Below are 16,733 nucleotides of genomic sequence, written 5' to 3' on the forward strand. Positions count from 1 at the left end.
CCCAGGCTCAAGTGCAATGGTGCGATCTTGGATGATTGCAACCTCTGCCTCCTGAGTTCAAGCGATTTTCCCGCCTCAGCCTCCCAAGTAGCTGGGATTACAGGCATGCGCCACAACGCCCAGCTAATTTTGTATTTTTAGTAGAGATGGGGCTTCTCCATGTTGGTCAGGCTGGTCTCAAACTCCCGACCTCAGGTGATCTGCCTGCCTTGGCCTCCCATAGTGCTAGGATTACAGGCGTGAGCCACCACTCTTAGCCTGCTCGGCTCATTTTTGTATTTTTGGTAGAGATGACATTTCACCATGTTGGCCAGGCTGGTCTTGAACTCCTGACCTCAGATGATCTGCCTGCCTCGGCCTCCCAAAGTGTTGGGATTACAGGCATGAGCCACCACTCCCGGCCAAAAAAAAGCAATGGCTTTTATGTGTATTTATTTATTTGCTTTTTAGAGATAGGGTCTTGCTTGCTCTGTCGCCCAGGCTGGATGAAGTGCAGTGGTGCAATCATAGTTTGCTCCAGCCCTGAATTCCTGGGCTCAAGCCATCCTATCGCCTCAGCCCCCAGAATAGCTGAGATTACCGGCACATGCCACCATGCCCAGCTCATTTTTAAATTTTTTGTAGAGATGGGGTCTTGCTATGTTGCCCAGGCTGGTCTCAAATTCCTGGCCATAAGAGATCCACCCAGCCGGGCACAGGGGCTCACGCCTGTAATCCCAGCACTTTGGGAGACCAAGGCGGGTGGATCACGAGGTCAGGAGATCGAGACCATCCTGGCTAACACGGTAAAACTCCGTCTCAACTAAAAATACAAAAACAATTAGCTGGGCGTTGTGGCAGGCGCCTGCAGTTCCAGCTACTCAGGAGGCTGAAGCAGGAGAATGGCGTGAACCTGGGAAGCGGATGCTCCACTGCACTCCAGCCTGGGTGATAGAGCGAGACCCCATCTCAAAGAAAAAAAAAAAGAAAAAGAAAAAAAAAAAAGAGACCCACCCACCTCAGTCTCCCAAGGTGCTGGAATTACAAGCATGAGCCACCACGCCCAGCCTGGCAACAGTTTTCACATCAAGAACATCTGAAAAGTAGGTTTCAGGTAACAATCCATGTCTCCAAAACCAAATGTGGACAATTTTTATCCATGTTCCTAAGGGAGAAAGTGGAAAGCTTTTGGAAGTCGAAATTCATAAATGAGTTCCATTTATCACTCTAAGATTTGGGCAAAAATAAACAGTGCTTCTGCACACCCCCACAGAGGGAACAGGCTATGCTGAGCTTCCACTTAACTAGGGTGATTCACAAAATCAGAGCAGGGCTTCCAACCAGTCAGACGGCGGCTCTGAGCCCAGCACAACCACCTCCGTGCCTCAGGGACAGAGAACTGGACGTGGGCATTGCCAGCCCACCCTTGGCACCCCTGGGCTCACGCCAATGCATCACTTCACAATACTAGGAAGGACTGTGGGACAAAGATGATCCTATCTACCCAGATAAGGTAGAAGTCAAATGAGCCCTGGGGGTGACCTGAGCCCTCCACCTAAAACCTCCCAACACTCAGCTAAGAGGGTTCCTGTCGCTCCTCCACAGGGACCCCTGTGAGAGAAGACATTCTGCAAAATGCAGCAGGCTACACAAAGTACCATCTGCCCAGCTCCCTCAAGCACAGGGCAACTCAGCCTCTCCCCAAAAGGGGAATTTGCAGAAGGATACAAACATGCAGTCCATTGCATAACCTTTAAAACGTAAGAACTCCACTCAGCCTGGGAGGATTATGGGAGGAGAATGAGGGCCCTGGCACACCCCTGGGTCCCCCCGGAGCTCATACTGGTGATATAATGGCTGAACCAAGTGAGTGAAATGTCCATACTAAGTTATGCATTTCTCCTTAAGATTTTTTGCTAAGTGGTGTTCAATCAACTGACATTAGATGCATGAACAGGAGACTCTATGAGACCAGACAGGAGGCCAGATGGTCTGCACCCGCTACTCCCACGAAGCCTCCAAGGGGAAGGGTCACCCTCTCCAGCTGACAGAAGCCAAGGGACAATTAAGTCCCTGTGCGAGGCCACACAGTGGCAAGTGCTAGGCCTCTGGGCAAGTCCAGATCTTTTCCCTTCAAAGTCTGCACTAAGTCAACATATGTTGCCTGTAGGTTGCTTCGAATGCTCATCAATACCTCGTCATGTGCAGAAAATCTCTCCCTACTCTACAGGCATACAAACTGACCCCAGCAGCACTTTAAACACGGAAGCATGTCAGGCCTTTAAAGTGAAGTGAATCTTCTTGAGCCAACAGTGGCACTTCAGTCGAGGATCTCCGTGGGCTGCTCAATTCCTGGCTCCGCCTGGCTCTCTCTCTTTGTGGCTGCTGCACAAGGCTCCCCTCTCTTCTTCTGGGATCCCCTTGGCTGTGTCCTGGCCTTGCCTGGAGATGGTTCCTTCCCAGTGCTCCCTGGTCACTCACCTGGCTCTCTGGGCCCTGCACCTGGCCCTGTGCACACACAGCCGGCTACCTCTGTGTATCTCCGCTACATCTTCCCAGCCAGACCTCGTCCCTCTGCCCCTCCCAGAACCTGCACAACAGACCACTGTCAGCAGCAGGTCAGCATTCATAGCCCTTGACTGTTGGTGGGAAAAGCAGATGGATGGGCAGCGCCCTTCCAACAGTTCTTTCTTCTTGGACCCCTTGCCACACAACTTGCTGGAGAAGCCTTACCAAAGTGTCCCAGAAGGAGCTATCAAGAGTCAGGAAATTCCTGTCTTGGAGATTTGCAAAATAAGAGAGGGGAAACATGTTCCTAGACGGCTGACACCTTCAAGACCCAGACTAAAGGCTGGGGCCAGATGATTTCTATCGTGGCACTTAGGTTAATGAGGCTGTCTTCCCACCAGACCAAAGCTGACCTGCTGGAAGGCCTGCCTGACTGTACTGAGCACCATCTGTGCCCAACACAACAGGTGCCCAAAACCGGTTTGCTGAGCAAATGATCCAGGTCTCCTCCACCTCCGAGGAGTCATTCCGTGTCTGCTCTCATGTGATTAACACAACCACTCAGTCTGAGGAGAGAGGCAGCGCCAGCCCCTCCACCGACCACTTGACCTTGGGCAGGTTACTCCAGGCCAGAGTGTCTCATACCCCCTCAGACTCAATCAGTGGAGGGAGTATAATTATAATAATCCTGCTCCGGCCACTTTACAAGAAACTTTCGAGGGCCCATGAAGCAGCCTCCATGAAAGTCATATTTACTACTTCAGTGGGGTGTCCGGTCTTCTCACCTCAGCCCCAGGAAGGTGGGTCTATGAACGTGCTGATTGCTCTGCCCATGGGCACCAGCCACCATCCACATCTACAGTCATTTTGCAAAGTTGTGGCAGTGAGAGCTAGAACCCAAGACAGCTAATTAGCAGGCCCCAGTCTGAGGATTCGGGAAGTTCTCTAAGGGTGAGCCAGGGAGTACCAATCATCAGCAAAGAAGGAAACAGAACCAGCAGGATAATCTCCAAAGCCAACGTTTCATTGCCGGGCCACCTGTATCACCAGGCCCCCAAAAACCCACCACCACTTATTAGACGTGATTAAGCGGGGTTGGGCCAGAACAGGGGAAGGTCTGAGCAAATAAAAATCTCAGAGATAGTGTGTATCATTCCATCTTCAATGTGTAAACACCCACAGGGCCCGAGACACAAACCTCCATGGGCTCAGGTGCATCTCACATCAAACACTGTTAAAGGGCCAGAGTGTGGCCCATCCTGCAGGACACTACAGCAGGGCATACTCTGTGCTTAAGGATCCCATCACCCTAAAAAGGAAGCCAGATAGACAAAGGATTAACAGGAAACAGCTGCAAATATACTGTTAAAGAAAGATACGCAGGGGAAAATGCTTTGACATTAGAAAAGTTTTGTTTGTTTGTTGTTGTTGTTTTAAAGACAAGGCCCTTGGAGATAAGCCTTTCCATAAATCAATGAATAAGGAAGAAAGGATTTCCATGAAGATAGTGCCAGGCACAAAGTAGATGCTCAATAAATACCTTTGAGCGATTCGATAGGGAGAGGTGGTTGCCTTCATTTTTAATAAGGGAGACATAAACCAAGATAAACAGAAAAGAGATGGAAAAAGTTGTGTTAATAATAAATTCAGGCTGTGTGCAGTAACTCACATCTATAATTATTTCCAGCACTTTGGGAGGCTGAGGCGGGAAGGATCATTTGAGGCCAGGAGTTTGAGACCAGCCTGGGCAACAAAGCAAGACCCTGTCTCAACAAAAATTAAAAATTAGCCAGGCATGGTGGCACGTGCCTGTAGTACCAGGTGTTCAAGAGGCTGAGGAGAGAGGATTGCTTGAGCCTGAGAGTTTGAGGCTACAGTGAGCTATGATTATGCCACTATACTCCAGCCTGGGCAACAGAGCAAGACCCTTTATCTATTAAAAAAATAGTAATAAATTTTAAATTTAAAGAAAAAATTAAAGAAGCCAAGGAAAGAACCTTAGCAATGATCTGTTCCCATCCCTACTTTTTGGATGTGGAGAGAGATGGCAGCACATGAAGCTTTAGCACGCAGCCCTCCTGATGCCTGGCTCAGTGTCCTCTAGGCCGCTCTAGGCTGCCTAAAACCACATGACGCTTGACTCACATTCCTCCTAGCACGTCTGAGGGAGCCGGCACAAGCACCATCTCCCTCTGCCTGGCAGCCCTTTCCTCTGCTGTCCAGTAACGGACTCACCAAGTGTTTCGAGCTAAACCATGCCTCACTTCCCATATTTTGACGTTCTAACTCCCAGTACCTCAGAATGTGACTGTATTTGGAAAGAAGGCCTTTCAAGAACTGATTAAGTTAAAGCGGGGGTCTTTACTGCCCACCTTAATCCTCCAGTCTTACTGGTGTCCTTTTAAGAAGGGAAATTTGGGCCGGGTGCAGTGGCTCATGCCTGTAATCCCAGCACTTTTGGAGGCTGAGGAGGGCGGATCACCTGAGGTCAGAAGTTCGAGACCAGGCTGGCTAACACGGTGAAACCCCGTCTCTACTAAAAATACAAAAATTACCCAGGTGTGTTGGCAGGCACCTGTAATCCCAGTTACTCGGGAGGCTGAGACGGGAGAATTGCCTGAACCTGGGAGGTAGAGGTTGCAGTGAGCTGAGACTGTGCCATTGAACTCCAGCCTGGGTGACAAGAGTGAAACTCCATTTCAAAAAAAAAAAAAAAAAAAAAAAAAGAAGGGAAATTTGGACACAGAGAGATGCCAGGGGAGTTCATGCACAGAGAAAAGACCATGTGCAGAGGCAGCAAAACCATGGCACCTGCAAGCCAAAGAGAGCCCTCCAGGGAACCAACCCTGCTAGCACCTTGATCTTGGACTTTTGGCATCCAGAAGCGTGAGAAAATATATTTCTGTTATTTAAGCCACCCAGTCTTGGTATCTTGTTATGGGACAGCCTTGGCAAACTAATACTCTGGGCCACTTCAAAGCTAAGGGCTTGAAGGCCCAGGGAAGATCGCCATTGCTAACGGGTGTTTTCCGGAAGAGAACACCCTTGTGAAGGATCAGAGCTGGGAGTTAACTCAGTCTTAAGACTGAGAGGGCTAGGCCAGGCGCAGTGGCTCATGCCTATAATCCCAGAACTTTGGGAGGCCGAGGCGGGCGGATCACAGGATCAAACGATCGAGACCAGCCTGGCCAACACGGTGAAACCCCGTCTCTACTAAAAACACAAAAAATTAGCCGGGTATGGTGGCAGGCACCTGTAATCCCAGCTACTTGGGTGGCTGAGGCAGGAGAATCACTTGAACCCGGGAGGGAGAGGTTGCAGTGAGCCGAGATCATGCCATTGCACTCCAGCCTGGGCAAAATAAGAGCAAAACTCCGTCTCAAGAAAAGAAAGAAAAAAAGAAAAGACTGAGAGTGCAACCCTGGGGAACTTCAAAGCCCTGCTTGAGTGAAATCAGCCAGACACAGGACAAATATTATAAGACTCCACTTACATGAGGCATCTAGGAGAGACAACATCATGGAGACAGAGTAGAACGGTGGCTTCCGGGAGCTGGGGATGAGGGGGAATGGGGAGTTAAAGTCTGATGGATATAAAGTTTCAGTTTGGGAAGATGAAAAAGTTCTAGAAATTGACAAGTGGTGATGGTTGCAAAACAATGTGATGTACTTAATGTCACTGAACTGTACACTTAAAAATGGAGAAAACGGTGCATTTTATAATATAAATTTTAGCCGGGCGCAGTGGCTCAGGCCTGTAATCCCAACATTTTGGGAGGCTGAGGGGGGGGGGGGGGGGCGGATCACCTGAGGTCAGGAGTTCAAGACCAGCCTGGCCAACATGGTGAAACTCTGTCTCTACTAAAAATACAAAAATTAGCCAGGCTAATTAGCTGTAATCCCAGCTACTTGGGAGGCTGTGGCAGAAGAATCGCTTGAACCAGGGAGGCCGGGGTTGTAGTGAGCCTAGATCGTGCCACTGCACTCCAGCCTGGGTGACAGAGCGAGACCCCGTCTTGAAAAAATAAAAAATATAATATAAATTTTACAATAATAAAAATAACAAACTTCTCACATGTCACATGGATATTGTATTTTAATTAAAATAACTACACTTTTCAAAGGGGGAAAAAAAAAACCTACTTGAGCCACAACAGTTGTATTCCAGCCAGGGTCAAGATATTCCCTGGGGTTCATAGTTAATTTAATCCACCACCACCCCAAGTCTTGACCCAAAAAGCAGCAGCCTCAGCCAAAACTCAGACCTACTCTTTGGTAACCTGAGAAAGCTTCCAAGATGCCCATTCATTCACTCTAAACAGGGGACCCTCTCAAACCACAGGGGTGAGCTGCAGCCTGGGCCTCATGCACTGCCGTGTCCTCTTCCAAGTGTGCTCAAGCACATAGCTCACCTGGGCTCTTTGTCCTGGTGAGGTTAGCAGTCACAAACACAAGCCCTCCCAGCCACAGGACTTCTAGCCAAGGAAGAAAGGCTATAAAGCTAGAAGCAACAAACTAAGCAAAAGGGAGTCAGGGATAAGGCACGCTCCCCTGAACCCAGTCAAATCAACAGCACTCCCAGCTCCTTCTTCAGTGAAATGTTTCAGAATGCTCCATTCTGTTCCCAAAACAAGTCAGCCTTCCTGAACCAGAGAACGCTTGTAAAATTTGATCTACTCTGCTTCTGTGCTGTTGATGCCTTTAGCGGCCTCAGACTCCACCCAGATCTGCCCACTCTGTCTCCATCCATGGAAAGGAGCCTGTACTCAACTGAGAGGTGGCCACGAGGTTCTGGCCTTAAGAGATGATGATGGAGCCAACTCCAGGCCCGGGTGACCTTTCTCTGCCCCACAGTTACTCACTCAAACTGGCTGCCAGTCCAGCCCATCACCCAAGGGAAAAACAATGCAGTGGTCACTCTGGCGCCAACACATCACTGGAATCCAAAGGGCAAATTAAGCTGCTTAATAAAAATGTGAAAACACAGGGCAGCCACTCACATGAAGTCCATGAAGAAATACAAGATCTGTCCTGTCTCACAACTGACACCTGGAAAAAGGTTGACAGGCACATTGGGCTGGGTGTTTGGATCAAGAATTCCTCAGACCTCCCAGCATAAACAAATAATAAATGTGTTTGAGGTGATGAATATGCTAATCACTTTGATCTGATCATTATGCATTGCAGATATGTATCAAAACATCACACCCTCTAAATAGGTACAATTATTATGTATCAATGGGGCAAAAAAAGAAAAAGCAGGAGGCTGGGTGTGGTGGCTCATGCCTGTAATTCCAGCACTTTGGGAGGCTGAGGTGGGTAGATTGCTTAAGCCCAGGAGTTCGAGGCCAGCCTGGGCAACACAGGGAGACCCAATCTCTACAAAAAAAAAAAAAAAAGAGAGAGAGAAAGAGAAGGAGAAATGTCTGGTGTCTCAACTGATATCGACCCAGCTGCAAGACAAATAAGACAGCCCCTCCTCCCCAATGCCAATCAGCTTGCAATCACAGAATGTGTGGGTGAGGCTAACTAGACCATCCTATTTCAGCCCAGTCGGCCCACATCAGGAAAACTGCCTAGCCAACCAGAGAACTATGAAAAAAAAAAAAAAAAAAAAAAAAAAAAGGTATTTTAAGCCAATTAAAAAAAAAAAAAGATCCTCTGAAAGTAAACTACAGGGATGAAATGAGAAAAAGACCGAGTAATCGATAAGTCACTTCCCAATGATCGGTAAAAGTCCCCAGTCCTGACCCCATAGGCTATGAAAAGGAGGAAGGGCTCTTCCAGTATGTGCTATGTGTAAAGCTCAGAACCAGACTCCCTGGGTCACCCAGAAATGAACCAGTTATTCCTGCCTTCAAAAAGCACACAGTTGGCCCAGAGCAGTGGCTCATGCCTATAATCCCAGCACTCTGGGAGGCCAAGACGGGTGGATCACTTGAGGTCAGGAGTTACAGACCAGCCTGGCCAACATGGCGAAACCCCGTCTCCACTGAAAATACAAAAATTAGCTGGGCATGGTGGTGCACACCTGTAATCCTAGCTACTCGGGAGGCTGAAGCAGGAGAAATCTTGAACTCCTGAAGCAGGAGAATCTTCAAGCTTGAAGCTTGAACCGGGGAGGCAGTGAGCAGAGATCACGCCACTGCACTCCAGCCTAGGTGACAGAGTTAAACTCCATTAAAAAAAAATCCACACAATTTCTGCCATCACATGGATGAACATTGGTAACATTACACTCAGTGAAATAAGCCAATCACAAAAAGACGAATGTCGCAGAACTGGACTTACGTGAGGTATCTATAATAGCTGAATTCACAGACGCATAATGGAGAATAGCGGTGCCAGGGGCTGGGGGCAGGGAATGGGGAGTTATTATTTATTGGGTACAGAGTTTCAGTTGGGAAGATGAAAAAGTTCAAGATGGATAGAAGTGATGGTCGTACAACAATGTGAACGTAGTCAACACCACAGAACTGTACGGATAAAAATGGTTAAAATGTTCCACTGCTTCACTTGACTGGCCTTACCCAAAAACACAATTTAAAAGGGTTAAGACAGTAACTTTTGTTATGTGCATTTTACCAAACTTTTTAAAAGTTACAAAAATGGTAAATTTTAATTAAGTTAAGCATATTTTACCATTTAAAGAAAAGCACACAGTCTAGAATCACAGGGCAGACGTGGGTGGCCCCAGGCCTTTGCTGCCATTTTTCCTTAGGGCAAACGGCTACTCTCTGCCCTCCAACTTCTGCTGACTGATCAAGTCCTCTTCAGTCCTGCCATTTCCGGAAGCTTCTCTGATCTCACTTCCCGTGAGCACATACATGTGTGCCTCTCCCTCTCTTCCGGTAACTTGGGTAACTTGTAAGTTCCCAGATGGCAAGAACCACACTCTCTGCCTTGCGCGGTGGCTCACGCCTGGAATCCCAGCACTTTCGGAGGCTGAGGCGGGCGGATCACGAGGTCAGAAGATCGAGGCCATACTGGCTAACACGGTGAAACCCTGTCTCTACTAAAAATACAAAAAAATTAGCTGGGTGTGCTGGTGGGCGCCTGTGGTTCCAGCTACTCAGGAGGCTGAGGCAGAAGAATGGTGTGAAGCCGAGAGGCGGAGCTTGCAGTGAGCCGAGATGGCTCTGCTGCACTCCAGCCTGGGCAACAAAGCGAAGCTCCGCCTCAAAAAAAAAAAACAACAAAACAAAACAAAGAGAACCACACTCTACTTCTGTGGGTTCCGCATAGTTTTTTGTTTGTTTGTTTTTTCTTTTTTGAGACTGTGTCTCGCTCTGTCGCCCAGGCTGGAGTGCAGCGGCGCGATCTCAGCTCATTGCAAGCGCCGCCTCCCCTAGTTCACGCCATTCTCCTGCCTCAGCCTCCCGAGTAGCTGGGACTACAGGCGCCCGCCACCACGCCCGGCTAATTTTTTGTATTTTTAGTAGAGACGGGGTTTCACCGTGTTAGCCAGGATGGTCTCGATCTGTTGACCTTGTGATCCACCCGCCTCGGCCTCCCAAAGTGCTGGGATTACAGGCTTGAGCCACCGCGCCCGGCCGGGTTCCGAATAGTTTTACAGCAGGGCCCACAGCCGTCTATCGTTACCCCCACAGGCGGGCCCAGGGTGCAAAGACTGGAAGGACCCCCTGAACCTCCCCAGTTGTGCTTTGCAGGTAGCAGTGTGGGGTAGTGGGAAGAACGCCACAGGGCCACCACGTTCCAAACGGAACAGCTCTGCACTCACACAGAGACCCAGAATCCCAGCCCTGCCACTTCCCAGTTGTGTCTTTACCTGTAAATGGGCAGCCCCACCCCAGGGCGACAGATGAGCCCATGAGGGGCCCTATGGGAAGCACTTTGTCACCGTGCCCAGGAATGGCTTCGGCCCCCTCCCTTGAGGGGCCTCAGCTTGGAAATGGGACGGTCCATTCATCCAAACAGACTGATTCTGAGGTTATTAGATGGGGGCCACCACATCTGCCACCGCGGAGCATTAGGGAGACTTCCTCCCCCTACCCACCCCCATGAGTGATTTTCCTCATTGTTCCTTTTCAGACCAGCAGGCTCCACAGCCCTCTAAAGAACATCAGTAAACAGTCAGGCAGAGACAGATGGCTGAGCCAGTGAGGATTCCTCTTTCCACGCCTGCCACACATGGACCCACGTCAGAGGAAACTGCTGGGCAGAGTGTCAAGGTGCCCAGGGCTAAAACAAGCAGGAGTTTTAAAACATAACAGGATCCAAACTCATAGACTGTACAACACCAAGAGTGATGTAAACTCTGAACTTTGGGTAATAATGAGGCACCAATGCAGGTAGGCTCATGGACTGTAACAAACATGGCCATCTGGTGGGAGATGTTAACTGGGGAGGCTGTGAGGGTGTGGGGGTAGGGAGTATGTGGGAAATTGCTATATTTCCCGATCAATTTTGCTGTGAACCTAATAGTGCTCTAAAAAAATTAAGTCTTAAAAAAGAAAAACTGTCTGAGGGAAAATAATCTCTTTTAAAAATGTTTAAGTGACCTTAGTTACTAAAAACGTCTAAGAGGCCTGGTGAGGTGTCTCATCCCTGTAACCCCAGCTACTCAGGAGGCTGAAGCTGGAGGAATGCTTGAGCCCAGGAGTTTGATACCAGCCTGGGCAACTCAGCAAGACCCTGTATTTACAAAAAAAAAAAATTAAAAATTAGCCCAGTATAGTGGTTTGAGCCTGCAGTCCCAGCTACTGAAAAGGCTGAGGTGGAAGAATCACCTGAGCCCAAAAGTTTTGAGGTTGTAGTGAGCTATGATCATAATACTGCATTCCAGCCTGGATGACAGAGCCAGACCCTGTCTCTTAAAAACAAAAAACAAACAAAACATTTAAGGGGAAAAAATAAAGCCTAATGGGAAAGAGACTGTGGGACCTTAAGGACATTCAGAGAAGAATCCAGAAAGTCCTAAAAGTGGGTCCAAGTGGTAAAATTAACTCCTCAGCCATTTCCTGAGGACCTGCCCTGTGTGACTCAAGGCACTGGGCTTTCCATCCCTCTATAATAATTCCTATTTTCATTTACTGACTTGCATTCGGCGTCTAGATGTGGTGGGCAACATGGCCAATTCTACAGGAGCTGTAGGAAAGGCTGGGCCCAAGGTTCTGGAAACCCAGAATTCTCCACCAGCAAAGACTATCAATTTCAATTTGCACATCTCCCTAAAAACCTCTCATTTTCTTCTTTATTAGTAACTCTCCTGCACTATGGCACTGAGGGCCAGTTCAAGCTGGCTCGCCTGACCAACAGCTGGCCAGACAAGGCTGGTGCCCAGTAACCACAAGGCAATCCTCCAGACCCCGAACGAGCTGATGTGCCTGCAAAGCAGGCTTCTGAATAGTACAGCCTTCCACCCCCGCCCCCACATAGGGACTTAGGGAATGCAGCCGGGCCAGACGGCAGGTCGGAGCCGTGCACCACAGGAAACCCCAGCTGCAAATGGAAGATCAGCAACTGGAAGTACCTAACACAAACAGGACAGAGTGCCCACCACAAAAAGGCAGCAGCTCTAAGAGCCAAAAATAGCCTCACTTGTTTCAAGAGGATTCTGACAAACCAAGCACATTCAACTCCTCCATCAGCAGAAAAAGAAAAATCAATGAAGCAGAAAACCAGATCAGCTTAACAGGGACCAGGACTCCAAAAGATTCCCGACAGCCTCACACACACCCCAGCCCACCCTTTCCTTACCCCAGTGGCAAACTGTGCCTGGATCTCAAAACATAGGCCCATCACCCAAAACGTCTGATGGTATTTGCATCTAGCACAGAAGTTAGGTGTACAATCCCATAGTTTTAATCTTAGTGCTAGAGTCTGACCACAGATTGGGAGCCCCAAATAAGCACCTGTGGGTGCTTATCCTTGGCAAGATGAGGCAGCAGGAGCACACTGGAGGGTCAGCAAATGGGGCTGGGTTACCACCATGGAGGAGCCTGGTGGTGAATAATCATGGGTGAAGCCTCCCATGAAAGCCAGGCAGATCAGAACGGGTGTGGCTCTGCTTCAGCCCCAGATAAAATCTCCATGCAGTTGATTTTCGGTGGCCCACTGAGTCACAACTGCCTGTCGCCTCACTTCCTTCTAATTCCTATTCTCACCTGCTGTAACTTGCGTTCAGGGCTGCTGGTTAGCAAGCAAACCTGACACTTCTATGGCCTGGGAGCAGCTAGCATATCTCAGGTTTCAGAAACGTGTCATATAACTCCTCCAGAACAGGATCAGTGGGGTGGCGGGGAATGCCCAAGACATAAATCAGTCCCTGCTAACAGCATCCGATCTGGGCGCTAGAGATGACTCCGGCTTTTATGCCATCCTCACTGCCCGGCGTGCAGAGAGCACAGGGCAAGGTTACTGCCTGAAGCATCTTCCTCCAACTCACAAGCTATACTTCACAAACACACTGCTCTAGAACCAAAGGAACAAACCACCTCCCATCCCTCACAAGACCATCCTCAACCCAATTCCATTCCAAACACTAAGAATCTGCATTCAGGAAGGAGGAGGGGATGGAGTTTGTTCGGGTGCAGGATCCGCGTGAACCACAAGTGCACCTGATAATCACTCAAAACTATCTATCCACTCCTCCCTTCCAACTTCTGTTTTGTATCCCATACTCGTCTATGGTTTTCCTCCCCGGTGCAGGTGTGCCCACGCACGTGGCGTGAGGAACTCACCTGCGTCTCCATGGAAGGCGCCCTCGCCATCGTTGGGCCAGATCTGCCCGGTCTTGCGGACGCCCACGATGGTGGCCTCGGACACGACAACCGGGCAGTGCCGGTGCCGCTTATGGCACTGCGGCGTGGGGGGACTGCTGCTGTCGAAGGACTGTTGCGAGTTCTGCGAGGGAGAGCGGCTCTTGTCCCGGAACATGCGGTAGGTGGTGGGGCTTGGGGACACGCGGCTGGACTGGCCGGAGGAGAAGTCCTCCTCGCTGGAGGTGAGGTTCTCATTGGAGCTGCAGTCCGGGGTATAGCCGCCTCCGCAATCCTCAAAACTCCGGGGGGAGTAGGACCTGCGGGGCCAGGTAAGGCGCTTCTCCTGCTCAGAGGTGCTCTGGCTGCGCAGGAGCGGACCCCTGCCCTCCCCTTCCATCATGCCCCCGACGTAGATGCTCTGGTAGGGCTGGTACTCCAGGGGCGGCCAAGGGGGCCTGCTACCGCCATTGGCGTTGATCAGGTTGTCCTTCAGGAAGCGGGGGTTCAACTCGGCGTCCTCGTAGTCGCCGTCGACGCCGCAGCTGCTCTCTGAGGCGCGTCCCCGGTAAGGGGGCCTGGATGCATCCCCCACGCTCAAGCCCGCGCTGTGCTGGGACTTTTTGCGCTCCATCTGCATGGCCTGGCTGCCCAGGGAGCTGATGCGGTCCGACACCTCTTTGTCGTTGACCTTCACCAGGCCGCGCTCGTGGTGAAACTCGACGTTCACGTAGAAGGGCTTCTCGGCGTCCGCCCCGGACTGGCCATGGCCCTTGCGGATCCGCTCGAAGTTGGACCTGAGCGCCGCCACGCTGGCGGGGGGCCCCCGGTCGTCCCGTTCCCCCGACGCGGCTGCCCCGGGCCTGCGGGCGGTCCCGGGCCTGGCCTTACCCGGAGAACCCTCGCCGTCGGGCCGGGCCTCGGGCTCCTCGGCGGGCGGCGGGTCGGCTCCGTCGGCGGGCGCGGGCTGTGGGTGCGACGCGGGCGCTCGGTGCTCGGAGGCGCCGTCGGGGGCCTGCGCCGCGCGCCGGAAGCCCCAGCGCTGCCGGTCATAGCTCTTCTTTTCCTTGGCCAGCAACGTCTGCAGGTAGATCATGCGGAAGCGCTCCTGGTTCACCTCCTGCTCCAGGCGCCGAATGGAGGCCTTGCAGCGCTCCAGCTCCTGCTCGATGTCGCCCACTGAGCGCAGCTCCATGCGCGGCGGCTCTGAGTCCGGGAACTGCGCCTTCCACGCCTCCGCGAAGCCCACCGGGTCCACCATGGCGCGGCCGGCCTCACCTGCGCCGCCGGGCTGCGCGCGGGGCCAGTCTCAGCGGCGGCGCGGCGGCCTCGCCAGGCCCGGCCCCGGGCGCCGGGCGACCCCCATGGCCCCGCGCGGCGGCGGCGGCGAACAATGCCCGCCCACTCCCTGGCGGCAGGTGAGGCGGCGCGGGGCGCTCGGCGCGCGGGGCGGGGCGCGCGCGGGGGGGGTGGGGGGGAAGGGCGCGGGCTGCGCGCGCCGCTATTGTGTGCGGGGCTCCTCCGCACGGCGAGGCGCGGGCGCTGCTCTCCGCTCCGCCAGGCCGCCGCCAGACCCTGGCCGCGGCCCGCGCGCTCCTCGCCTCTCGCTCCCCCACCACCCCACAGCCCCGCCGCCACCGCGGCTGCCGCCGCCTCCTCGGACGCTACGCTCCGCAGGCCCGCTCTAGCCGCACTCCCGCCCGGCCCGCACTCCGCGCCGCAGGAAGGGGAGGGCCGGGGGGCGGTGGCCGCGGCGCGGATGACGGAGCCAGGCGGGCCTCTTAAAGGGGCCGCGCCGTGGGCACAGGGCGGGGGGGGGGCCCCCGGAGGCGGCTCCGCCTTGGAGCCGCCACCCTCCCCCTGTCCCTGTGCCTTTTGGGAAACTGAGGCCCTAACAACAGCGAATTGGACTGTGCAACTCGCATCCCAGGGGTCCCCCATAAAAAGGACACCGGACTCCCTGGTCCATAAAGACCTTTCCAACACAGAGGTCCGGGCCAGTTCTGCAGTCCTAGAACAGGAACACTTGGCTCCCCTCCGGCCAGGAGGACTTCTCCGGCCAGTCCAGCCGCGTGTCCCCAAGCCCCACCACCTACCTCATGTTCCGGGACAAGAGCTGCTCTCTCTGGCAGAACTCGCAGCAGTCCTCCGACAGAAGCAACCTCCCCGCTCTGCCCCTACTACGCCGCAATGCCATAAGCGTACCGGCAGTGCCCGGTTGTCGTGTCGGAGGCCACCATCGTGGGCGTCTGCAAGACCGGGCAGATCTGGCCCAACGATGGGGAGGGCACCTTCCATGGAGACGCAGGTAAGTTCCTCACACCTCACAGCCCGGCCTCTCACCAGCCTCAGGGCTGGGCACACTAGGGACCACCCAGCAGGGCCCAACTCACAGAGAGGCCAGGACCAGGCAGATCACCCAGCGAGGCAGGGAGGGCCAGGCTGAGTAACCAATGCCAGCATCCTTGTTTCAGCGGGCCTCTCACGTTGTGGATCTGCTGTGGGTGGCTGCCACACGGGTTTGTCACAGCAGGACCACATGATGGATGATAAATAGGGATTTCTCCCTCAGGTCACTCAATACCCACACCTGCCTTCCTGTGTGCTGAGCCATGTGTTTGTCCCCTGGCCGCTCTTGAGCTCTAGAGGTCAATGTAGTTTTTCCAGGACGACCTGACTCAGAACTTCCCTGATTAGCCTCCCTCTAAGGGGGCCACCAGCCTGCACTGAGGCCCACAGGGCTGGGTGGAAGACAGAACAGCCCAGAGCGGGGAGCGAAACAAAATCTTTGATGGTTCTCTAGGGACACAGAGATCTGAGACACAGTGAAGAGCACTCTGCAGGGAATCTGATGGGCACAAAATGAAAATACCCAAAGGAGCCCGCTGGGTTAGGGGAAAAGGAAACAGGATTTGGCAAATGAATTACTGGGCTTGAGTTCTGACCACCTCTCCCTCTCTGCCTCAGTTTCCTTGAAGTGAGAAGAACATCCACCTCCAAGTGCGTTTGTCCCTGCGTGGATGTTAGGGATTATCATGCCCTCCTCCCAATGCCAGTGTCATCTGGAGCAGATGCTTTGAAGTCCAATCTAAAGGACTGAGCCCAGGCTAGTAGCCAGGCCAGCCCTGCTTGGGTTCAGGTCTTCCTGCCGACTCCTGGCTGTGTGACCTCAGCAGTGTCTCTCTCAGCCTCTCCGAGCCTCAGTTTTGTCATCCGTTCTTCATGTGCCCAATCCTGCTTCCTTTTCCCCTAACCCGGCAGGCTGGTTTGGGTATTTTAATTTTGTGCTCATCAGACTCCCTGCTCTTTGCCCTGTCTCAGATCTCCGGGCTTCCCTAGAGAACCATCAAAGATTTTGTTTCACTCCCTGCTCTGAGCTGTCCTGTCTTCCACGCAGTCCTGTGGGCCACGGTACAAAATGTTGAGAGCATCCTGTGTAAAATGCCCAGATGGGGCAAAAGTAAAACACACCCTGATAAATGGTGTGTAGGGGTCGATTTCGTGATTGCCTGTTAATATTGGTGCC

At 52.4% G+C, this 16,733-nt stretch overlaps 1 protein-coding gene across 1 annotated transcript in view; it reads right to left on the reverse strand.

Annotated features, from left to right (window-relative positions):
• BCR (BCR activator of RhoGEF and GTPase) overlaps positions 1-14,924 on the reverse strand; it is a 134,487-nt gene extending 119,563 nt beyond the window's left edge. The window contains exon 1 of the mRNA XM_002830901.6: positions 13,190-14,924. Coding sequence (XP_002830947.3) covers positions 13,190-14,468 — 1,279 coding nt within the window. The 5' untranslated portion in view covers positions 14,469-14,924. The remainder of the gene's footprint in view (positions 1-13,189) is intronic.
• Positions 14,925-16,733: the final 1,809 nt, after the last annotated feature.

The sequence above is a fragment of the Pongo abelii genome, chromosome 23, assembly GCF_028885655.2.
Source record: "Pongo abelii isolate AG06213 chromosome 23, NHGRI_mPonAbe1-v2.0_pri, whole genome shotgun sequence".
Taxonomy (NCBI): Eukaryota; Metazoa; Chordata; class Mammalia; order Primates; family Hominidae; genus Pongo; species Pongo abelii.